A 25399-nucleotide genomic window follows, 5' to 3' on the forward strand; every position below is an offset into this window, starting at 1 on the left:
ACACAGTTAAGAAGAATGGGCTCAGGGACCCCTTGGGAAGTGATTAATACTGCTCCCCTATAACTCAGGGAACTAGCTAAGGATTGAAAGAAAACCAAAGGAAAGAAAAGAGAAACGGGATAAAGCCAGCTGTGGGTGTCTATGAATAAACCCCAGGGCAGAAGATTATCATGTGGATGGAAGATGTAGCTGTAGGCAACAGGTTTGTAATGCAGGGAGGAAACTGGGTAAAAAAAATCATAGGCCTAGGCAGGAAATATAAACCAAAACAAAGATTAGGCAGCAAAAAAGTCATAGCCACAGACAGCAAGATTTTAGAACTTACATATACTTCACAAGAGGATAGACATCAATCCTAAAGTTAGCTTACACGAATCTTACAGTAGCAACTGGGGAATTTGGTACTGGACTGCTAAGTGGAGACATAAAGAATGGTTATTACCAGAAATGAATGGCAGTCCATAAAACAGGAGATAAAAAGTAAAGTCAAATTATGAAATGATTATGAAAATTAAGATATGGTGTAAAAAGAGTATCTAATAGATTCTTAAGTATTTGCATTTACCCTTTTTCTAGCTCTTAAAATTGTAATCAAATGAGCTCAAGTTTGGGTTCATGGCATAACTTTCCATGTTATGTTATGGGTTGATGACCTAATATCAACATATTTACAGATTAAAACATTAATGGGAGAATCATGTTTTGGCATGTTGTTTCATATTTCTTTGAAACACTGGCTAAATTTTGCACTATGTATTCTGTCTTAGATAAGAATTCATCTGCTTCCTTAAACACAAATGAAGGGGAAGAGGTCTTCTTTTAGAGATTACATTAAAGTAGACAAAATATCAAACTCCTAAGTACAGGAAGAGAAGATAGTTGATATGAAAAAATTTCTCCCATCACCACCAACACAGGACATTTTACCTCCAGAACTATCATTGGCCATAATAAAAATAAGTGGATCATGAAAGTAAACATTTACTGAATGCCTACTCAATGACAGGTAAAATTTATCCAGAGATAAATGCCAAAGATATAACCCCTGCCTCCAGAGAGACTAAAGAAAAACGTATATGCAATACATACTCTGCATGCTTTGACAGCACAGTGTATAGAATAGACATAAAACTGAGTCAATCATCATTCCCTCCTTTGTGAAAAGGCTTCATATTTAAAAGAGGTGATGCTTCCTTCCAGCTTTGAAAGTTGACCAAGTGTTAGAAGAAAAAAAAAAAAGGCATTTAAACCAAAAAGAACAGTAAACTGAGACAGAAAAGAGTACAATGTGCTTATAAAAGACTGAGTCCCCTCAAGTTTGGGGTGTAAAGTGTGGAAACAGAAAGAAATAGCTGACTAATCAAAAGACACCCTTCACTGAGCTGGGAAAATTGGAATTACATCTCTTAATCTCAGACTAGAAGGAAGAAGATTAAAGTGAGTACTAATTTTCCAGGAATAAAGACAGAAAATTGAAAGAGATCAGAACCTCGTATTTCCTTTTGTATTTTTTAAAATTATTTTTTGTTTATTTTAACTTTTAAGTTCAGGGGTACAAATGCAGGTTGGTTACATATGCAAACTTGTTTCATGGGGGGTTGTTGTACAGATTATTTCGTCACCCAGGTATTAAGCCTAGTACCCATTAGTTATTTTTCCTGATCCTCTCCCTCCTCCCACACCCCACCCTCTGAAAGGCCCCAGTGTGTGTTGTTCCCCTCTATCTGTCCATGTGTTCTCATCATTTAGTTCCCAAATATAAGTGAGAACATGTGAAGTTTGGTTTTCTGTTCCTGTATTAGTTCGCTAAGGATAATGGCCTCCAGCTCCAGTCAAGCCCTGCAAAGGACATGATCTCATTCCCTTTTATGGCTGCATGGTATTCAGTGCTCTTTATGTACCACATTTTCTTTATCCAGTCTATCACTGATGGCCATTTAGGTTGATTCCATGTCTTTGTTATTGTGAATAGTGCTGCAAGGAACATACAATGCATGTGTCTTTGTAATACAATGATTTATATTCCTTTGGATATATACCCAGTAATAGGTCAAATGGTATTTCTGTCTTTAGGTCTTTGAGGAATCACCACACTGTCTTCCACAATGGCTGAACAGTGTATAAATGCTCCTTTTTCTCCACAACCTTGTCAGCATCTGTTATTTTTTTACTTTGTAATCACAGCCATTCTGACTGGTGTTAAATGGTTTCTCATAGTGGTTTTGATTTGCATTTCTCTAATGATCAGTGATGTTGAACTTTTTTTATATGAATGTTGACCACATGTCTTTTAAGAAGTGTCTATTCATGTCTTTTGTCCACCTTTTTATTGGGTTGTTTGTTTTTTCTCATAAATTTTTTTAAGTTTCTTATAGATGCTAGAATGCCATATTTCTTAGTGACACGAAGCAAGATTGATTTCTAGAGAGAAGGGGGTGAGAAGGTTTGAAGAAAGTGGTAACATAATGCTGAGTAGGACAAAAGCCTCAGTCAAATGCCCTTGCTCTGTAGTTTATTAGGAGGAGACTTTAGGGGAAACAAATCTTAACAACTTTGAGCCTCAGTTTCTGAATTTACAAAATGAGGAAAATATTCATACACACAGAAAGCCTTACATAGCTGTTATGAGGGTAAAAATGAGAATACAAGAAACTTTTGTTGAGCATACAATATACAAATATACGATATAAGCAGGTACTGTCACTGGTTTTGAAAATATAAAAATTAACAAGACTTTTAAGTCTCATAAAGTCAAAGAGCAGGCAGACCAAAAAACATTGTAGCACAGGTGAAATGTAAGATAGAAGTATAAACTACTTGTAATTGGAGTCTTTTTTTAAAAAAAGAAATGCACCGGGCATGATGGCTCACGCCTGTAATCCCAACACTTTAGGAGGCTGAGGGCAGAAGGATCGCTTGAGCCCAGGAGTTTGGTACAGCTCGGGCAACATAGGGATACCCTTTCTCTACAAAAAATTTTAAAAACTGTCTGGGTGCGATGGCATGTGCCTAGGGTCCTAGCTACTCCAGACGCTGGGGTGGGAGGATCACTTAAGCCTGGGAGGTTGAAGCTGCAGTGAGCTGTGATCATGCCACTGTACTCCAGTCTGGGTGACAGAGTAAGACCTAAAAAAAAAAAGAGAGGCCGGGGGCGGTGGCTCAAGCCTGTAATCCCGGCACTTTAGGAGGCCGAGACGGGCAGATCACGAGGTCAGGAGATCAAGACCATCCTGGCTAACACGGTGAAACCCCGTCTCTACTAAAAACAAAACAAAACAAAAAATACAAAAAACTAGCCGGGCAAGGTGGCGGGTGCCTGTAGTCCCAGCTACTCGGGAGGCTGAGGCAGGAGAATGGCGTGAACCCGGGAGGCAGAGCTTGCAGTGAGCTGAGATACCGCCACTTGCAATCCAGCCTGGGCCACAGAGCGAGACTCTATCTCAAAAAAAAAAAAAAAAAAAAGAGAGAGAGAGAGACGAGAGAGAGAGAGAGAGAAACAAAGAAAGGGAGAAAAAAGAAATAAAAAATGTTTGATTAGATGCTAACAGGAAAGAGAGAGAAGGTGAATCAGAACCACATAAAAGGCATGTTGATGAGTGCCCAATGCCAAAGATTGAGCTTCCCAAGGCAAAGAAGTAGGAGGTACTGACAGGAGAGAGGTTTAGGTAACATTCAGCAGGTTAGATGGCAAACATGACTTGGATTTGAGAGGGAATTCATTCGTTCATTTATTCATTTAACATTCAAGGGATATGTGAATATTTTCAAATATCTTTCAAATATTTGAAAGAACCCAATAAGGTCAGGCTTGGTTCTAGGTACTGATAACAACAGTGAGTAAGACAAGCTACCTATCCTCATAAAGCATACATTCTAGTGCATATAGTAAAAGGGGGAATAGATGTATTCAACATTCATTCAATATTTAAGTTCCTATGAAAGTTCCAGGCACTGTTCTAGGGCATTTGGGGTACAGTAGAGAAAAAATATACAAAAAAAACCTCCTGCCTCCATGGAGTCTACCTTCAGAGAGAAGATCAACACATAGAAAAGAAATCAGACAGTGATAAATATTCAGAAGAAAAGCCATACATGGTATGACACAGAGATAGGCAGGGTCACCTGGTTTAGATTGGCTGGTCAGAGAATGTCTTTCTCAGGAAGTAACATCCATGATGAGACTTCAGTGACAGGAAGGATACAGTTCATCCTGTGATGATCTGGGGACAGTGCATTTCAGGCAGGAAGAGCCAATGCAAAGGTACTTGGGTAAAAACCAGCTTGCTGTGTCCCAAGGACCAAATAGAACAAACATTGTGGCACAGCAGAGTGAAGAAGAATATTTGTCTGCAGTAAAGTCAGAAATAACAGAGGTCAGATATGTAGGGCATTTTGTGATGACAGGAAGGAGTCTGGGTTTTACACTGAACTTCCTTTGTAAGCAGAAAGGAAAACATTTAATGGTTTCAAGGTAGGGACCAAAGTGGCATGATGTGGCTATTATGGGTAAATTTTTAGAAGAGCAAAAAGGAAGGAGGGATACTAGGAGATGAAAGAGCAGTTGAGAGAGTAAAGTATTGACTAGGTGTGGTAGACAGAATAATTCTCCCCCCACAGCCTGTCCAAATCCTAATCCCAGGAACCTGTGAATATATTTCCTTACATGATAAAAGGGACTTTACGGATTTAAAAGAGCTACAGATAGGGGATTACCCTGGATTATCTAGGAGGGCAAATGTAATCACAGGGGTTCTTATAAGAGGGAGGAGGGGGCCTGGAGTCAGTAGGAGATGTGATGATTGAAGTAAGAGGTTGGAGTGATGCAAGGAAGGGCCTGTGAGTCCAGAAATGCAAGTGTCCTCTAGAAGCTGAAAAGGGGAAGGAAACAGAGCCTCCAGAAGAAATGCAATCCTGCTGATACCTTGACTTTAGCCCAGCAAAACATTCGATTCCAGAATAGTAAGATAATAAACTTGTGTTGTTTTAAGCCACTAAGTGAGTGCTATTTTCCTACAGCAGCAATAGGAAATGAACGCACAATGTCAAAAGAGGGATGATAAAGAGGCAGGGCAGAGCTGGAAGAAATCACAGGTTGTGGTCAAAGACTAATACATGTGTGTGTGTGTTTATACCTTCATAGAGGAAAGCCCACCCAAACAATAAGCCCAAGATCCTGTCCACACTTGTAATTTACTAAGGTACTAATGTAATTTATGAGGCACAGTTGTTGGAACTGAAGAAGTCAGAGAATGTTGAGCCTTATTTGTAAGGTTACCAAAATACTCAGAAGAGTAACAGGAACATAAGGTGAATGAAGTAGAAGCAATCAAATGATAAAGTCCTCAAGGAATGGGGGTGGGGGTGTAATTCGAGGATACTGCTGAAAATAGATAGAAGATAGTATAATTATTCAAAGTGAAACTCAAATAACAAAGGAGTTTGCATGAGAATAAAAAATAATTTGAAAATGGCTTTGTGGAACTATAGGAATGTCCACATCATCTCTGACTCCTGTGATAAGGAGTTGCGAACTCTAACTTCACAGGCAAGGGTAACACAAGAAAAAGCCTGACACATGAAAAAGAGAAAAGCCTAACACAAGAAAAAGAACTGGAGGAAAATCAGCAAACCGTGACGTAACAGAAGCAAATACAAAAAATATAGGAGACAGTCTAAGTGCTGCTGAGAGATCAAGATAGAATTTTAAAATGTCCACTGAACATAGAGAGAGGCAGGAACAGGAGTCAAACTTCAATAGGTTGAGAACTAAGCGAATGGTGAAATCAAGATAGAATGCAAAGGCCACTTTTGTGTGTGAAGGGAGCTGGCAGGGGTGGCTCCATGAAGGGCATCAGTAAGATCACAGTGCCTTGATGTGTCAATGCCAATGGGACAGACCCAGTTGAGAGGGAGAGATAGAAGATAAAGAAGAGAATAAGTCGTAATAATAATGTAAGGTCCCTGAGAAGGCAGAGGAGATAGGAGCCAAAGTATGAGTGATTAGTCTTAAGATTAAAACTCCGTCATAACTGGAAAGTTGGAGGAGAAAACAGATCCAGATACAGGTAGGTTTATATGATTATTGCAGCTGTGAAGATCAAGGAGTGGTTTCCATATAACCATAAAAGTTACTCAAGTTGCTTGGAGGACCAAAGTGGAAAGGGAGACACTGAGCCAGGTGACATAGTCTTGGATGATCACACGGTCAGAAGATCAAAAGATAGCAGCAATAAAGAACTCTTCAATTCCAGAGAGATGAGTTTAACCAATCATAAATGATTACAGTTGTTAAAAGCAACTGAGCATATCTGAGTCTACCCTGCTTACTAGCTATGCGATCCTGTGATTTTTGAATGCGTTACTTAACTTCTCTGAGTCAGTTTCTTCATCTGGAACATAAGAATATCACAAGTTCCTAAATTGCGGGACTTATGTCCCTATATGAAGATTATGTCATGCAATAAACATAGGGTCCTTAACAAATGCCTGGAACAAAGGAAACACTTAACATTGTTAGGTATTATCTATCTGGGAAAAAAATAATGTTTCCATAAGACACACATAATAGAAAGCTCAGAGTTCAATCTACAGTGCACAATTCTTGCAAGAATATATAATCTTTTTGTTGTTGTTGTTGTTGTTGTTGTTGTTGTTGTTGAGATAGTGTCTCACTCTGTCACCCAGGCTAGAGTGCAATGGCACAATCTTGGCTCACTGCATCTCCATCTCCTGGGTTCAAGTGATCCTCCCACCTCAGCCTCACAAGTGGCTGAGACTACAGGCATGTGCCACCATGCCCAGCTAGTTTTTGTACTTTTCACATAGACAGGGTTTTGCCATGCGCCCAGTCTGGTCTTGAACTTCAGGGCTCAAGTGATCCGCCAACCTTAGCCTTCCAAAGTGCTGGGATTACAGGCACGAGCCACAGCACCTGACCACGAGTGTATAATCTTTAAGAAGTTCATTATGTGTAGAAACTGCAGCCCAACTTTTATTTTTCTTGCTCTATGTGTCGCATTTCCTCACTTGCTTTAGATTTTATTCTATTTTTGTGTTTCTGTAAATGGTGAAACAAGGTCTGATATAAATTTAAAAGGCTAGTATAAAATTTTGAATGTATTCCTTACTTCTTTCATCACTTTTAAGATTGCTAAAAAGTCTCATAGTGGAAATAAATTAACAGACATTGTGTGCAGACAAGAGCTGACACAGCAGCTCTAAGGCCGCTATGTTTAGAAAGGCCTGTATACAAACATTGGCGCTTGGCTGGAACTTGGATTTGGGGAGGATTACCACCATTCTAACTGATAAGTATGGCCAAACTATCTGTACAAACAATATAGTTCTTCCTTCTGCAGTTCTGCCTTCCTTCTATGAGTCTGAAATTTTGGTGCAAGCTGGGCGGGTGCCTACATGATCAGCGCCTAATAAAATCCTTGGGCACTGAGTCTCTAATGAGCTTCTCTGATAAATAGCATTCCACAAGTGCTGTCTCACCTCATTGCTTGGGAAAATTCAGTGTGCCCTGTGACTCCGTTAGGAGAGAACTCTAGGAGCTTGCACCTGGTTTCTTCTGGACTTCTCACCACTCACCTTTTGCCATTGCTGATTTTGCCTTGTATCCTTTTGTTGTAATAAATCTTAGCCATAAGTCCTTTGAGTCCTCCTAGTGTGAATCATTGAAGTTGAGCTTCTTGGAAACCCTGAACACACAATGTTTTTGTCTTCATTGAAAACTATTATTAATAAGCAATGCCAGTGACATCACCAATATATTGTTAAACTTTTATTATGTTCTTGTGTTTGTAAGTTTTATATTGAAGTTACATTCAATGTTTTCTATGTCGACATTTCAGGAAAAAGATGTGAGGAAAAACTACCTAAGTAGTAGAGTACTTCATCAACAGGCTTAGAATATATTCTCTCTATCCTGGCCCCATTGTGCATCCTCAGACAAGTGAACATGTCTGGCCCCAGTTTCTTCACGTGTAAAATTGGAATAATAATAGTATCTATCTCAAAAGGAGTTGTAAGGATTAAACGAGATTATATATGAAATACTTAGGACAATGCTTGGCACATAGTGCTTTATGTGTGCTAATACTACTACCTTATATTAAAGCTCCATATTTTTATTCTTTCGTGCCTTAAAATGAATTGAGTATTGATAACATTGCCTCTATATAGTAGGTCTGTTAAATTTTCTAAAATATAAGACTACTAAGGTTTAAAAAACTTTAACTACAAATAATAAAAACTGAAAGTCTCAAAGTCACAGCACTGAAATCCTGTGGATAAATACAACTTTAACCTAAATGCTTCTTTCCATACAAGAAAGTAACAGTGAAAACTGTCACTTGGTTACTCAAGTAGTCTGAGAATGACTCAAGTACATAGTCTTATCTCACCAAAATTCCAAAGGGCATAGAGATAGAAAAAAAGCAGGAGTCATGACAAGAGCAACAGTAGCACAGGGAGATGAAGATCACATAAGGGAACTATGAAGTCCTCAGTATAAAAGTCATATGAGTGTTTTTTCCCTACCTACAACTACTTTTTTTTTTTTTTTTTTTTTGAGACGGAGTCTCGCTGTGTCTCCCAGGCTGGAGTGCAGTGGCGTGATCTCGGCTCACTGCAAGCTCCGCACTGACCCGGGTTCACGCCATTCTCCTGCCTCAGCCTCCCAAGTAGCTGAGACTACAGGCGCCCACCACCACGCCCGGCTAGTTTTTTGTATTTTTAGTAGAGACGGGGTTTCACCATGTTAGCCAGGATAGTCTCGATCTCCTGACCTCGTGATCCACCCGCCTCGGCCTCCCAAAGTGCCTACAACTATTTTATAGTCAATTTATTAAAATCCATTTTACAAGACAATCTATCCATTCCCTTACCTTAAAAAAATTGCTGTTACAACTGAATTATAAAGCATGTGCTGTTAGACTTAATTGGTTTAGCAGTCTTCCAGGTTCTAATCTCTGGAATCTTTCACCTAACAGTTCACCTAAAATTGTACTCTTAGAAAAAAGGAAGAATCCAGGTAGATAAGAGGTCATTAACTAGGCAGGGCACACAGTGGCTTACACCTGTAATCCCAGCACTTTGGGAGGCCAAGGCAGGCGGATCGCTTGAGATCAGGAGTTCAAGGCCAGCCTGGGCAACATAGTGAAACCCTGTCTCTACAAGAAATACAAAAGTTAGCTGGGTAGGACGGTGCACACCTATGGTCCCAGGTACTTGCAGGGCTGAGGTGAGAGGATCAGTTGAGGCTGGGAGGCGGAGGTTGCAGTGAGCCAAGATCATGACACTGAGGTCATCAACCAATCACACCTATATGATACCTGTCTGATTCCAAGCGTAATTAAAGAAAAGCTTCTAAAAAACCACTATGCAACCAGAAAATGAAATAAAGAGTTACGATAAGGTTTTCGAATTCTAGATTTTCATCCATTTAGCACAGGGGAACAATGGCATATGACATATTTGAAATCATAGTAATAAATAATCAATTGCTACCTTTTATTGTTAGAAATGGATTTTGAACTAAAATTTGCAATGGACTAACCTAAATGGCCTAAAGTTTGCATAGTAATAAATAATATATTGCTGCCTTTTATTGATAGCAATGGACTTTGACCTAAAAAACCTGCCAGAATTTCAGAGCCATTAAAGACAGCTTTCTATGTGATTGGTTTCCTTTATGCAGATGGGAGAGGTACTTGCGTAGATAATGAATCACTGGCAACGTAGTTCATTAGAAGAATTGAAATCTAAGTCAGGAATGGTGGCTGTAGATTAGTAATATACATAGCAAGTTATGATTAGCATTCTCCTGAAAATAAGCTAAATCAACCAATTTATTTTGCTTCTCCATTAACATACCCTGTAAGAAAATCTTACATCAGATGAAATATCTCTTTTCCATGTAAGGAGATGTCAAATTTCCAAAGTATTTTGAATAGTTCATAAATTCAAAACTCACCATTGAAAATACACTGACAGTTGGTTTCTTTTCCTTCTTATCTTTTTTACTGCAAAACAGCAATGGAATTACATAAAACTTTAGAAATTACACAATTTATAAATTACCCAAATTAATATAGAATGTATATTTAATGACAAATAGGATGAAGAAATATGTCTATATTATACAGTTAAAACACAGGATAATAATAGTATAACCCCATTTATAATGTTTAAGTATGTTTACATATATCGTAGAAATCTACATATGTGGTTATCACGAGTGTTGGAATCTCTCTAAAAATATTTTCTTCCTTGTGCCTTTGACATTTTCTGATTTGCTATGATGAATACATACATACACCCATTGCAATTAGAAAAATATACATACTGAAAAAAGTTACCTGTTTTTATTCTAATTAGAAAATCATTCATCTTTCCCCTTAATTATGAATCCCCTTGTCATTTGAATAATGATGGCAGTAGATATTTTATCCATCTACTACCTAGATATTATTCTTAATCATTCCCTTTCTACTGAAGTGTAGTGGCAATTAGATGCTGGACATAACTAGCCTAAGAAGAAAATTAAATTACTCTTTATGAGCAAATCTAATTGTGAAAAAAAATGTCTGGAGCCCTAAATGGACCATAATGAAATAAATGCACTCTAGAAAGTTATGGTAAAAAATGATGTTCTATAAATTGTCAAAAAGTTGTCCTCAGGCATAAGGTCAACTATTATTTTGAGCCCAGATACAAATGAATCTAACTATGTAGCCCATTTTCTACTCTGTGTAACTGCCACCTGGGATGTGAAAGCAAAGCAACCGTAAGAAATCTGCCTCATCTGTATTTTTGTAGGTATAAAAGAAAAAATATTTTAGAAAAGATTTGTGTTATTTTTTACACAGTTTTTAAGTTCATAGGGTAAAGTCATCTTTGTCTTTGTTCTTTACACTAAGTGAGGTCAAAAGAGGTGAGGAGACTTCTAAAGAAAAAAATCCAGAGTTTACCCATTTGGCTTTGGAGTAATGTTAGACAGACATAAAATACACAAACATAACTCTTCAGGTTTGGTCCCACCCAATTCCCAGTAAAGGCATGGTTTCAGTATCCCTGGAACCAGGATGAAAGGAGAAAAACAGCCATAAATAGTTGAGTTTTAGCTCTAAGCTTTTTATTTATTTTTTTGTTCTCTAAAACTGCTGCTACTCTGGAGAAGTTATAATGTTCCAGGCACTGGCTAAGTAAGCACTTCCTACATACAATTCATAAACAATTCTATGAGGAAGACACATTTTTGTTCTTTTAGAGATGTAGAGGAGTGAGAAGAGTTAACTTGTCCAAGGTCCACAGCTATAACTAAGCCAATATTTAAATGCCAAGTCTGTTCCCCGACCACCAAACTATAAGGTGCAACCTCAGATTTCTGAGATACTGCATCACACTAAAATGCACTTTCACACAAACTTTCACCCCTACTAGATTAGGTACTTAACCCCATTAGCACAAAACACAGTGCTTAGAAAGACAAGTCATTCATCAAATACCATTTTAGGAAAGAACCTTTGCTAATAGACATATTCCAAATAGCACTATTATCCCAGCATTATCTACTACCAAAGCCACATGCTTCTTTACAATCCCATGTTAAAATAAATTTAAATCAATGACAATAACACAATTTAATAAGAACTACTTATCTAAAATATAATCTCTAATTTGAAAAGAGAAGTCTGTAGACCACGATAGAACCAATAATAGAAATACGTGAAAGATCAAACAATTTTCTTTACTGTTTCCCTTCACATACCCTCAATATTTCTTAGTTAAATCTACCTAAACCTTTGTATAAGTACATAATTCTTTAAGCTATCAAGTTTTCAAAAATAAAAAGTTAAAAACAAAAAGTGGAATACCTATCCTCCACTCTATGGAGCCTTTTTCATGGTTTATATGAACATTTTCGTTACAAAAATTTTCAATTTCAATCACATGTTCTCCTACCATTATCACATCTAAGAAAAGTGATTACAATTTTTATATTGGCTAATATCTAATGCACATTAAAATCTCCCAAGAATGTTTTCCATAGGATTTTTTCCTTGTTGAACATTTACGTTGTTTTTGTTTTGTTTTGTAATGTTCACACACTACATTTGGTAGTTATATCTCTTTAGTCTCTCTTAATCTAGAAGTCCTCCTTTTATTTTTTTAACATTGGCTTTTGTAAAGGAACAAGAAGAGCTGTCTTATAGAATGTCCCACATCTTGAGTATACCTGTATCAAACTGAATACAAATGGGAGGTGCAATAAATGTAAAATACACATCAAACAGGAGATTTAGCATAAAAGGGAATGTAAACTATCTTATTAATCATTTTGATTACATGTAGAAAATCCAATCTTTTGGACATATTGAGTTCTATTAAATATATTTACAAAATTAGTTTTATCTTTTTATTTTTAGTTTTTACTGTTGCTACTAGAAAATTTTAAGTTACAAATGTGACTCACATGATAAATCTATCGGACAGTCCCAGTCTACAAGTTTAATTGTATTCAGACTAAATGTTTTTGCAGATATATTAGTATTTGCTAGGTGATGTTGTTTACTCAAAATCCAAGTGATGAGTCATTTACTACAGTCTATTCTACAATGAGAGATACCAAGTCTGATCACTTGGTTAAGGTGCTAACTGCAAAATCTTTAATTGGAAAAGCACATTCTCCTTCCAATTAGTAAATATTTTGAAGAAAATTCTTACAACGTTTTTCCGATGGTTTAGAGTTCATTGCCAATCCTTGCCTGAATCTATTATAACAGTGGAAGTTTCACAATAATAGCCGGAATTTTTCTGTAAAGATCATTGCTTTATTTTCTCTACCTCTCACACTTTCTTTCAGTTTCCCTCCTCTCAGAATATTAAGGATTCAACAGTAGCATTCAGTATTTCAAAATCGATTACAGTTATGCTGTTCTTTGATGCTCAAATTGTCCCAGAGTTGGCCATTGAAAGCCCCTTCCAGACAGCTCGAGTATGCTTTTGATTACTCCATTAAACTCCACTTCCTTATTTTCAGGTAACACAAGATACTCCAGGTTCTTTTTCTATTTTTCCTGTCCCAGACCTGGCTGAAATTAGCTATTGAGGGGTTCATTTCTTTTAGGGAGGAATGGTATTTAGAAACCAATATCTGGTACTAACAGTGCTCGTTGTTACTCTCCCTTTCAGTGGAGTGAAAATGAACTATTAAAAAATTATGAATTCATATTGAAATTTCCAATGCAAACTTAACATTATTTTTAAAAATATATTTAATTTCCACATTTGTATTTTTTCTCTTACACTGAAAAGCTTGGTTTCTTATAATATTAATATGTTTACTAACATAATTTACATTATAGTTTCTGATATTAATAAATTTACTAATTTATCTTACAATTTACTAACAATGAATCTATAGAGTGAAGTTTTAAATTTTCTACAACGGCAGAGCACCATGATCAAAATTTACTTTAAATAATTATTTTCCCTATGTGATTACATTACCAATATTATATACAGATATTTATTGCCAGTTAAAATAAAAACAACCTAAATGTACTTTTGACCTTCCGTTCCATCAGCCAGGCCACAAACACGCGATGTTTACATAGCCATTCACCGGAAGCAAGAGCCTGGACCACAGAGCAGATAACCAGCAGCATATGGCTGACGTGTGGGCAACCAGCACCACTTGAAAAGCAGAAGTTCACAAGACAGAAACACGTATGAGCATCCGCCTGTCTGGGGCAGGAAAGCTGAGGCACAGGCATACCAAGACTAAGGGAAAGAGGCCGGGAAGGGTAAAAGGGTGGAATGAAAAGGGGTTGGTGAATGGCTAAGAACGGTTGGATAGGACAAATAAGTTCCAATGTTCGACAGCAGACGAGGGTGACTATAGTTAGGAATATATTGTATATTTCAAAGTAGCTAGAAGAGAGGACTTAAAATGTTATCAACACATAGAAATGAAATATACCCAAGGTGATGGACCCTCCAAATACCCGGACTTGATCATTACACATTCTGTGCATGTTAAAAAACGCTTCCATGTACCCCATTTCATAAATATGTAAAATATTATGTATCATTAAAAGAAAGAACAAAAAAGACAGGGAAAATGCATATGCTGTGCTCCAGGCAGCCAGCAAACTTCTGCTCTAAGCAGGGAAATGATTCCAAAGGCTGGCTTGCGTTTCTTAAAATAAAAATAATTAAAAACAACAACAATACGTCGTTTAATTCAGAGCTGGAGGCTAGAAATAAATTACTCAAATCTCGCAAATATGTAAACTATGAAAATGAAACTAGCTACCTTTTACTGTTCAGTTTAAAAAAGTTCTTCTCTGCTCCTCCATTGCGGTCCCCTTCAAGATCCATCCCGACCTGAGAAGAAAGCGCAGCTCATTAGCCAAATGCATGACCCTCAGGCGCGCCGGAGGTGAGACTAACCTTTAGTCCCCCGCCGAACCCCAGAGAGCAGTAAGAGGGAGCGCTTGCCATGATGCTCCAGCTGCTCTGGCCGCGATGGGCACGGCAGGGGCTTTCCTGTGCGCAGGGTCTCCAGCACCTCCACGCAGGCAGAGTTGGGGGTCTGGCAGCGCGTTCTGGACTGTGCCCGCCGCCAGTGCGCTTCTCCCTCCCGGTTCCCGTCGCCGCGGACGATGCTGCCTCCCACCAAGCGCCCGCGGGCTCAGAGACCAGGTGCCCTCACCGCGCGGGCTCTGAGCGCTCCGGGGAACATGGTCCAGTGCCACTACGCTTTGGGCGCTGCTCCAGGAGCTCCTGAGTCTAGATCTCACCCACTTGGTCCCCATGGACTTGCTAGCGGTCTCCACACCATCCACGCCTCAAGAAGCCCTTCTCCCATGAAGACCAAGTTCAGGAAATCTGAGAGACTGACACTTCTTGGGAACTGTCCCGTAGTAGCACCCAGCTTTGTGTGCCCCTACCTCGCGCTCCTTGGAACGGCCACCAAGTCGTGAAATTTTGGAAGAAGATACTCCGACTTTAGTGGAAAGACCTAGCGGAAACGAACAGCGGCCGGCCTCTGCTTCTTTGAGCTTAGAAGAGCCGCTGCTCGAATGAGCTCAGACTTCCTGTGAGAGCGAAGCGGTTGTGCTCAGCCCACGCCCTGGCGCCGTCCCTGCCCAGCCAATCAGCCTCACCACAAATGACTGCTCCGGGCCCGGATTGACTGAATGTTGATTCCTCGAGAAATTGCGAAACAGGCTGAATTTCGAGGAGGAATGTTCTCGCTTCCGTTGCACCTCTCTAGAAAGGGCAAGGTAGAGAAACGCGCATCAGCTGAATCATCGGGGACATTTGAACATATAGAGACATGTCTCTCGAAGTTCACGTACGTCTTCATATCCATATAACAACAGGACGTAGTTAAGGGAAATTTTCTCGGGATTTGCCTTTAATACAGTTAATACAAAAACTACGACCTCTCCAATTCTGTATCATCTTTCTGCTTCCTAACACCTTTGAAAAGGCCAGGATAATTTTTTCTGCAGTGGTCTTTCTTCAGCATGTTTGACAGTTTCTGAGTTATATCTGTTCATCCTTTATTTGATGATAAATGGAATGATAGAAAAAGGAAGTTTTAAAAAATATAGAGAGACAGGTATTTCAAAGTGGAAATGCTGTTTCAAAGCGTGTAATATTTTAAAACTTCAGACGTCAGATCAATGCCCGTGTTTTTCCAGGACATTTCTAACATTCTTCACTGTTTTAAGTCTTAACAACAACCCTGTAGTCAAAATGGGGAAACATAGCATAAGCTTTTAGCATCATTACATGTAGTTATAATCTTACCTGTGCCTATGATTTACTGCCAACATTTAGTGTTTTTTCCTGTCCACTGGTTGTTTCAAACTGAGGAAAAGTACGTGCAATCTGCACAAATCAAAATTGTAAAGCAGTGCTAACTCACATCAGAGTTTTTCTTCTTATGAACATAGAGGAAATAGGTTTGATGTATCCTTTAGTCTACATTCTATGACTTTCACATAATTATCTCTATCAAGTTTATTGCAGTAAGTTTAGAAGATCAGAATAGCATAGACTATTTTCACTGCATAAGATTCTGAGGATATTTCCTCTTTCTTTAAATAACTCATACTTCAAAGCCATAATTTTTTTCTAATTCTTGACTACAAATTTTCCTTTCCTTGATATATTTTGTTCTTGGCCTTACAATGAAGTTTTCTTTTCTTCTTCTTCTTCTTCACTCCTCCTCCCCCTGGACTTGGCTTCTTCTTCTTAAGCTTCCTTCTTCTTCTGGTGCTTCCTACTTCCTCTTCCTCTTGCCTCTTGACACTCACATACCTTCATTCAAGCAGTGATATTTCCATTTGAAGTGACTGCCACCATCTGCACCTTCTTGTCCTCCGCCCTCATGTAGCCATTTCACCAACTTGTCTACACTCTCAGAATACTAAAGATTTGCCTCTCTGCTGCAGTCTGTTCTATATGTATCTGTGGGAGTAATAATATATAATGATAATAACAACTAACATTTATTAACTACTGGTCATTTATCAGGAACTGCCAAGCATTTCAAAGAGATTGTCATTTAATCTTGACAAGAATCCTGAGAAGTAGTTACTATTGTTGTTACTCCCATATTACAATAAAAGACACTGAGGTTTGCGTTATTTGCCCAGTCACACATCAGGTAAGCTGCTAACCAGTAGTCCCTCTCTCATAACTGCACTCTTAACCACTACCCTACACTATAGTACGTTATCATAGGACACTCCACTTCACTGCCTTTTTCAGCCCCATGAAGTGTTTTCTTCTTATGAGTTCATCTTGGAAAACCTGCAATGGCTCCCTGCCACAGACTATATCACATCTAATAGTTTCCTCTTAGCTTTTAAGAACCACAACACATCACTTCTCTCTAATCATCTTCCTCACCCTCAACATGTACATATTCACTCCATTTCAGCCAAAGTCACTGGGTTTCTCAGATCATAGGCTTTTTTCACTCTGTGCCTTTCCACGTGTAAATCGTTAAATTAATTTACAAAAGTTTTCTTCTTTAGTACCTGGCTCCATTAAACTATTTGGACTTCAAAGGCAGAAAAACTTAGATAAGGACCGTCTCTACTGATTATTATGCGTAGGTTTGAACAGGTTACTTAACTCTGCTGTCCCACAGTTATCACTTTGGTAAAGAGTAGATAGTACCTTCTAATGTTATGGCAAGATTAAGTGATTTGTATATTTAAAAGATTTGTACAGTGCCTGAAACATTCTAAACATTCAACATTGTTACATGTTAGTAGTAATGCCCTCTTCTCAATCTCTTTTTGCCCTCCCTTAGCATTCTTCAGCACTCATGTATGTAGTCACATCTATTTATCCGTATATGATTGACCAATTATTCTCATATCCCAGCTCTCTGAGTCCTTTATTATGAGTATTAACAACACATTTATAGAAATTAAAAAGCTGTTCACCTATTTTTCCTTCTCCTATGGTTTTTAATTCTTCTGGATGTTCTTCTCATAACACTTTTATTGTAAATCTTATATATCTTTCTCTGATCTCTCTAATAATTTATTTTCTCTCTTTTTCCTAGCTCTCCTATTTAGCCGATCGGAGTCCAAATTGAAGGCTCAACATGCTTAAAGAAGGAATGCAACTCACCTCAATGAACTTAATCGACCTGAGGCAGAGAAAGAATACAAGTTTCCACCCAGTCCAAAGAGCAAGATATATGACTCAGCTGTGTTAACAATAATACAGGATCCACACACTCTCCACCCTTTCATGTGTAATGATTTTTATGTATGAAGTATATGGGACATGTGATTGACGTAATGATGGGGGATATTAAATGACTGTACTTGAGCTCATGTTGGATTACATCAGATTGCTACTATGGTCACTGCGTTGAAAGAAAAAAATCCAGATTCGAAGGTCAATATGATCATTTTCAGAGGTTGTTTGTCTTGCCATCATTTAGCCAATACAGCAACAGACATGACTTGTGTGAAATGGTGATCAGATGATAAATTAATTTAATTTTAATTAAGTCAGTGACTTAGCCACGTGATAAATCAATGGCAAATAGAAACCTGAATTATACTCCTCTTCGAACCCTACCCCATCTAATCCAGCCAGAAATATTTTCTACCACTCCGCAATCCTACTTTTCAGTATCTGTACCTCTCATTTTGTATTTATTAATGTTTCATATGATGATGAGTTTTTAAAAATATTCTAACTGGACAGAGACTTATACAAAATAAAGTTTCAGTAAATGTTTGTAGAAAATATTAAGTGCTGAGAGTATGACATCAGAGACAGATTTATGGAAATTATACTAGTAGGCTAAATGCCTGAGTTATCATTAGTGTGCCTTGAAAGATCCGTTGCCATGGACTATCTCCCTTACCAACTTCTTTTTATTGAGACAGAGTCTTACTCTATCGCCCAGGCTGCAGTGTAGTGGCACAATCCAGGCTCACTGCAACCTCCACCTCCTGGGTTCCAGCGATTCTCATGCCTCAACCTCCTGAGTTGCTGGGATTACAGGAGTGCACCAGCACACCAGGCTAATTTTTGTAATTTTAGTAGAAATGGGGTTTCACCACATTGGCTAGACTGATCTTGAACTTCTGGCTTTAAGTGATCTGCCCACCTCAGCCTCCCAAAATGCTGGGATTACAGGCGTGAGCCACCATGCCCTGCCTCCTCAATCAACTTCCAATATCTTTAAAACTCCATTAGAGAATCATCTCTCTGAGTAAGTCACTGCCCCCTACCATAATAGCGCAAGAAATGTTTTCAAATGAATGACAAAATTAAGAGTAGAGAAGACAACTGAGTAAGATCAAGGGAAATAAGAAAATGAAGTGGCAACTCTTAGAATTCCAACTTCATAACTTACTAGCTGTGTGGCTTTGAACAAATACTCCACCTCTCAAAAAACTTGGTATCTGTGTCATTCAAATAAAGACAAAAACAGCATCTTCCTAGGGTTTTTGTAAGAAGAAAATAAGGTAAGATTTGATGTGTGTTTGGTATAGACTAAATAGTAGTATTTCCCAAATATCCTAATAAATGTGGTCAATGGAGCCAAGATACGAATAAAAGTTAAGAACGTGAGAGTAAAAGTGATGACTGGAAAGGGCTAGTAATGGACATTGAAGGTAAATAACAATATGGAAATAATTATAAGGATTACTTTTAAAGAAATCTATAAAAACAACAAAATTATGAAGAAAATTGAATAAATTCACATTTAAAGCCAACAACAAACCATATAGCTATTTATTGCAAATATCACAATAGGTTAATATTATTTATAAAGAGCGCATATAAATGGATAAGAAAAAATTCAAAGGTCTAAATAGAACTGAGCAAAAGATGCAAATAGGCAATGCATACAAAAAAGTATGTAGTATACGGGGATACAGAAGAAGACATACTGAAATATTCATGCTAACTACAAAGAAATGCAAATTAAAACACCATAGATATTTTGAAAAATGAGACTATCACATGCTCACAAGAGTTGAATAAAACAAGTGGGAGTTGAAAATTATTCAAATGAATAAGGAAACATATATAAGGAAAACTTCAGTCTGTTTGACTCATTAATTCAATTTTTGGAAATCTATCTTAAAGAAATAATTCCAAGTACGGGAAAAAATATCAGCCAAAGGTATTCATTGCTGCTTTATTTTATAACAGTAAAAAATGAGCAGTGACCTGAATACTTAATCACATATATATGGATGAATTCATTATTACACATCCTCTTTAAAAAAGTAGTAATATAAAATGTGCTTACAGAGCTTGTGATAACCTCAGAAAACACCTATGCTAATATGCAAGGAAAAAAGGCAGGGGAAAATGATAACAGCATAATATTCGCTATATGAAGCAAATTAATTGGTATAATACTAGAAATAAAGATATCAAAGTGTCAAGAGAGAGTATCTTTTAGTGATGAAAGTTAGGTCTGAGTTTTTTACTTTAACTTTTTCTGTATTTGAGAAATTTCCTATACTAAAAGTGTATTATTTTATAATAAATTTTTATAAAAGTTTGGAGATGGGGATGAGAATGAATTTTCAGAATCCTGGTTATTGGTATCTGTCTCTCAGTGGAGTTTACTGCTTATTAGTCACATTGGATGAAGGTCAAAATTAACTGGCTAAAACAAGAAACAGTGAAAATTCCCAATATTTTTCATTAATAAGTTTCTCATATTTCTGAAAATCTTATCCATGTTTCTAAGAAAAGTGAGAGAGGAAGAAGAGAGAAAGGTAGAGATAGAGATTCTCCTTAAGTAATAAGAAAATACATGAGAGCCTGAAATAACTGGATTCTAGCTTTGGTCATCAACTATCTATATAAGTTGGATACATTTTTTTTTCTAATTCCTTTTTTCATATCAGCCTCAAAGAGTTATTGAGAAGATCAAAGCCCCAGAGGTACTTGTCATAACTAAGCACCATATACCTCCTCCACTTGAGGAAGATAATATAGAGAAGTCCAATTAAGGACTTCATTGTTATTCTCCTGAAGAATTTAAGTTCTGTGAGAGTAGAAATCTTGTCTCTATTTTTATTCTGTATACAAAATGCAGCACATACTATGTGCTCAATTTTTCTTTTGGGATACTTAGAGCAATGTCCATTAATAGCATTATTTGACATTTTATAGCTTATCCGAACAAATAAAGATGGACTTATGCTGGGGGAATTATTTTTTTCTTTGATTTTTTTTTCTTTACTTAATTTGTGTGCGTGTGTGAGACAGGGTCTTGCTCTGTCAACAAGGTTGGAGCTCAGTGGGGCAATCACAGTTCACTGCAGCCTCAACCTCCTGTGTTCAAAGGATCTCGCCACATCAACCTCTCAAGTAGCTGGGACCAGAGGTGTGCAGCACCTTGCCTGGCTAATTTTTTTTGTTGTTGAGATAGGATCTCACTATGTTGCCCAGGCTGGCTAGAACTTTTATTCATCACTATGTGGCAAGTACTTTGCTAGATGCTGACAATATGAAGATGAGCCATGTGAAGTCCCTCAAGTTCTGTGTGTGTATGTTTTTAGAAGTGAAAACTATTAGAATAATGTTAGCATATAAGACAACTGTTTTGTTTTCATTTTGTTTTTACAAACAAACTGAACTTATATATCTAAAGTGACCAACTTCCTTTCCAAAGTCAATACCCAAGGAAGCTATGTACCAATTTCGATGATGCCTGCCAAGAAATAGTTTGAACTATTTTGTTGGATTTGTCTCCAGAGTCTACAGAAATATGATTTTAATGTCCTCAGTAATAGCAAATTTTGCCTTTTACTGATAAATTTAAGTTTTAGAAACGAGATAACCCGACATTGCAGTGAGGAACATTGACTTTAGCATCCAACAGATTGGGATTAAGTTCTGGTCATTCGATATTGGAAAAATTATTTCTTTTGCTGCAACTAAAACTTCTCATTTATAAAATGAGACAGTGAATGTAAAGCAATTAGCTTAGTACCTGGATGTCTATATTCTAAATGCTTACTTGTGCTTATGTTGTTATTGTTAATAGACTAGCAAGTGATTTACTTAAAAGAAGTTTCAATTAAAAATGAAATCTGGCTATAAAGTAATGAGCCAAATTTTCTCCTGTGCTTAGTAAATTATTCTGAAGATTATTCCTCAGGGAAATTCCTTTGACATTCAACACATATTTGGTTGGAGCCATCCTACTATGTATCTGTTTTATAATTCTCTTAATTTATAACCAAACCCTTTGCCCTACAATATCAGCACTGAGGAATTCCTGACATAAAAATAACAATATTACCTAAAATGGCTTTTGAATTGCAGAGCTTATAAAAACACCATTTCCCTTTTAGTTTTTTTTTTTTTTTTTTTTTTTTTTATTGTTTTATGATTCATAGACTTTGAACTTGCTTAATCTCAAGTGAACTCTCTCCCGGGAGCAAGGTCAAATTAGTTCAATGAGGTAATGTTCACTCACTTATTTCTTTAAAACGGTAGTATTATTTCACAGGACATATCTATTTAAAATATACTTCTATATACAAGAAACACTGCTAGTAGACCAATGAATAGTTGGTTAGATCTGACTTTACAATTTTAAGTTAGGAAATACTTTATTTTAAATTTGTATTGGAAATTCATTCATTCACTCAACAATATTAATCAAGAACCCTGTATATGTCATTTATTACTCTAAGTGCTTGGTATGTATCCATGAGCAAAACACACAAAAATCCCTGCCTACGTAGAACTTATATTTGGTGGTAAGAGTAGGCAGGTAGATAACAACATACTAAATGAGTAATTTTGTATGTTAAAAAGAGTAAAGTGTTATGGAGAAAAACAGAACAGGGGAAGGAGAGTGGGATTACCAGGTGGGCAAAGTTTACGATTTTAAGTAGGATGGTTAGGGTAGACCTCATTAAGAAGATAACTTTGAGCCAAGATAGGATAGAGCTGAAGGAAAGTTTTGAGTGGTACCATTAATATATTGGAAATCCTTGAATACTAATAATTTTAAGATTTTTCTTTAAAATGATTTCTAGCGTAGGGTAATTTCATGCTCTAGTTTTTCTCTTTGGATTCACAGATGTTTGAGCTTGCAAGAGAATGTAGAGGTCATCTTATCCACTTCCTTCACTACACTGAGTCTCTGAAATGCCAAAGAATTTGACCAAAGCCACACATTCAGCTAGAAAGAGAGCCAAGTTAACAACACAGGTTTTCTGACACTGAGCTTGCTGTTCATTCTATCATATTGACAGGAGGATTCTAACAGTGAAGATTTTATATTGGCTAGCATGGGAATCCATGCTAAAGGGACAGGTGCAATCATATTCTCTAGCTATTTTACTTCACTTTTGCATCAATTTTCTGTCATCTTGATTTTATTTTTGCTCTTGACCAGCCAGACCAGCTTGTTTTAATGATCATTCTTCAGGATCCAGCAGAAGGGCTGTAGGTCCTAGTGTACATTTTATCTACTTGCCTTGCTGGTGTCTGTAATTCAAGTATCTGAGATACCGAAGCTGGTCAACTGAGGGCCGAGGTGTATTTTAAGGTGCAAGATTTGAAAAAAAAAAAAAACAAAAAAAAAAAACCGTGAAGGAATTGCTATTACAAGTTGCACTTTGATTATAATTAGTAATACAAATTTCTGTAAAATACCTAAAACTCTATTAACACTTAGAAAATAAGGGAATGAGGCTAACAGTAGTGTAGAAACACTAGCAAAACTTAATTTATCACACGACCCTTTCCTTGAGACACAGATGAATTCTGATTCTTATCTTTTTGTTGATTTCCCTTGCGTGTCTTTTCCAGTGAGATATTTTGTAATTCTGCCAAATATTTGACTTATTGTCTCTACTGTTTGAATAATATGCCCTGACCTTGTAGTTGTGTTCCTTCTAATTGGCAACAAGTCATACTGCAATGTTCTTATGAGAAACTAGCTTTTTCTTTTCTTTTTTTTTTGTTTTTTCTCAGCCAGGGTCTTGCTCGGTCACCCAGGCCCTATTGCAGTGGTGCAGTCATTGCTCTCTGCAGCCTCCACCTGTTGAGCTTCAGTGATCCTCCCACCTCGGCCTCTAGAGTAGCTGGGACTACATACTACCAGATCTGCCTTTTTTTTTCTTTCTTTCTTTCTTTTTTTCTTTTTTTTTTTTTTTTTGGAGAGATAGAGTCTTCCTATGCAGCCCAGGCTGGTCTTGAAATCCTGGCAATCCTCTTTCAAGCGTTCATCCTGCTTCAGGCTCCCAAAATGCTGAGATTACAGGAGTGAGCCACTGCACCTGGCCTGTTCTTTTTGTTTTACTTGAATACTATGCATTACAATCAAAGTAGCTCATGCAGGCCAGGTTTATCCTTATTACCATTTCATCATGTGGCAAAGGCAAACCTTCTTACTATTCTATAGTCAAGTTTTCCTTATTCTCTATCATCTTTGTTACAGTTTAAGACAAATAATTATAAAAATTGTGTTGCAGAAATTGACACTTGAGTGGCTCTATGCATCTCATATTTGATAACTGCCCAAACAGAACTCTTAATCCTGTCCCCACATTGACTTCTTATTCAGCATGCATATCTAAGTACATAACATGACTATTTACTTTCTGTCAGAAACCTGGAAGAAGAGGAGAGGTTATTGCTAGCATCCCCTTTCCCCTTACTCTCTATATCCAATTTGAATCCAGCGTCTTCTCAACAATGACAATAACTTTGTCCAAACCACTATATCCACCATCCATCTTCTCTTACTTGGGTTACTTTAACTAGTTTCTCCACATTTACTCTGGTCTTCTTCTAATTCATTCCCTTCATAGCAGCCAAAGTAATTTGTAAAATCTACATGGCACCATATTATACCCATGGGTAAGGCCTGCAAGGGCTTTCCACTGCTCTCAGGTTCAATTCCAAGCGTCCTCATTAATTTGTCTTCTGCTTACCTCTACAGACTCAGGCCACTTCTCCCTTACTCCTTCATGATCCAGCCACACTAGTCTTCTATCAGCAACTTGGAGCTTTGCTAGGCTCTATGTTGCATGATGCTGAGGTTTGGGCTTCTGCCCAGAGCGCCCATTAAGATGTTTTTTAGCCCTTGCTCTCCTCCCTTCCTCCCTCCTTTTGAGGTTCCAAGTCTCTACTGTATTCATCTTTATGTCCTTGAAGACCCAAGGTTTAGCTCCAACTTACAAATAAGAACATGTGATATTCGATTTTATTTTTCTGCATTAATTTGCTTAGGATAATGGCCTCCAGCTGCATCCACGTTGCTGCAAAGGACACAATTTTATTCTTTTTTAGGGCTGTGTAGAATTCTGTAATATAGATGTACCACATTTTCTTTATCCAATCCACTGTTAATAAGCACCTAGGTTGATCACATGTATTTGCTAGAATATAGCAAGTATTTTAAAAATGTATTTTTAAATGCTTACAGCAAGTCTGAATTACTTAATTTACACAGATTTGAGTTTTCATTTTATGCATCTGTTGCAAATAAAATAATTAGGGTAAGAAGTTTCTCAAGGGAATTGTTTTTTATTATATTGTTTTATTTTAGATTTTCATAGCATGCTGCAGATGGTTTCTGCATTCCAGTTCTAAGAATTTTATAACAACTAAATTTAACAAATATTTATAGAGCAATTGCACTGAGCATGCTAGATATAGACATAAATTTAATTATTCACCTTAAAGGAGCTTCTAATACACTTGAGGAGAGAAAACAAAACAACTAATTTTTGTTGCGCTCCGAAGTCAGGTTTTCCCACTGAATCCTGGCACAGAGAGTATTAAGATTATCTTCATTTTAAAGAGGGAACTAAGATTCAATGAGTTACAAAGTGAGTGGCAG

At 37.3% G+C, this 25399-nt stretch overlaps 1 protein-coding gene across 3 annotated transcripts in view; it reads right to left on the bottom strand.

Moving 5' to 3' along the window:
• The window catches only part of ABCB1 (ATP binding cassette subfamily B member 1), a 107831-nt gene extending 92551 nt beyond the window's left edge, over positions 1–15280 (bottom strand). The window contains exons 1-3 of one of the 3 annotated variants that reach the window (XM_021935309.2): positions 14964–15280; positions 14327–14397; positions 9980–10028 (exon numbers count right to left, since the gene is read on the bottom strand). In XM_021935309.2, coding sequence (XP_021791001.2) covers positions 9980–10028; positions 14327–14391 — 114 coding nt within the window. In that variant the 5' untranslated portion in view covers positions 14392–14397; positions 14964–15280. Of the gene's footprint in view, positions 1–9979; positions 10029–14326; positions 14398–14511 lie in introns of all 3 variants that reach the window. The other 2 variants (XM_021935307.2, XM_031665972.1) reach the window with 2 other exon arrangements.
• Positions 15281–25399: the final 10119 nt, after the last annotated feature.

The sequence above is a fragment of the Papio anubis genome, chromosome 4 (genome assembly GCF_008728515.1).
Source record: "Papio anubis isolate 15944 chromosome 4, Panubis1.0, whole genome shotgun sequence".
Classification (NCBI taxonomy): Eukaryota; Metazoa; Chordata; class Mammalia; order Primates; family Cercopithecidae; genus Papio; species Papio anubis.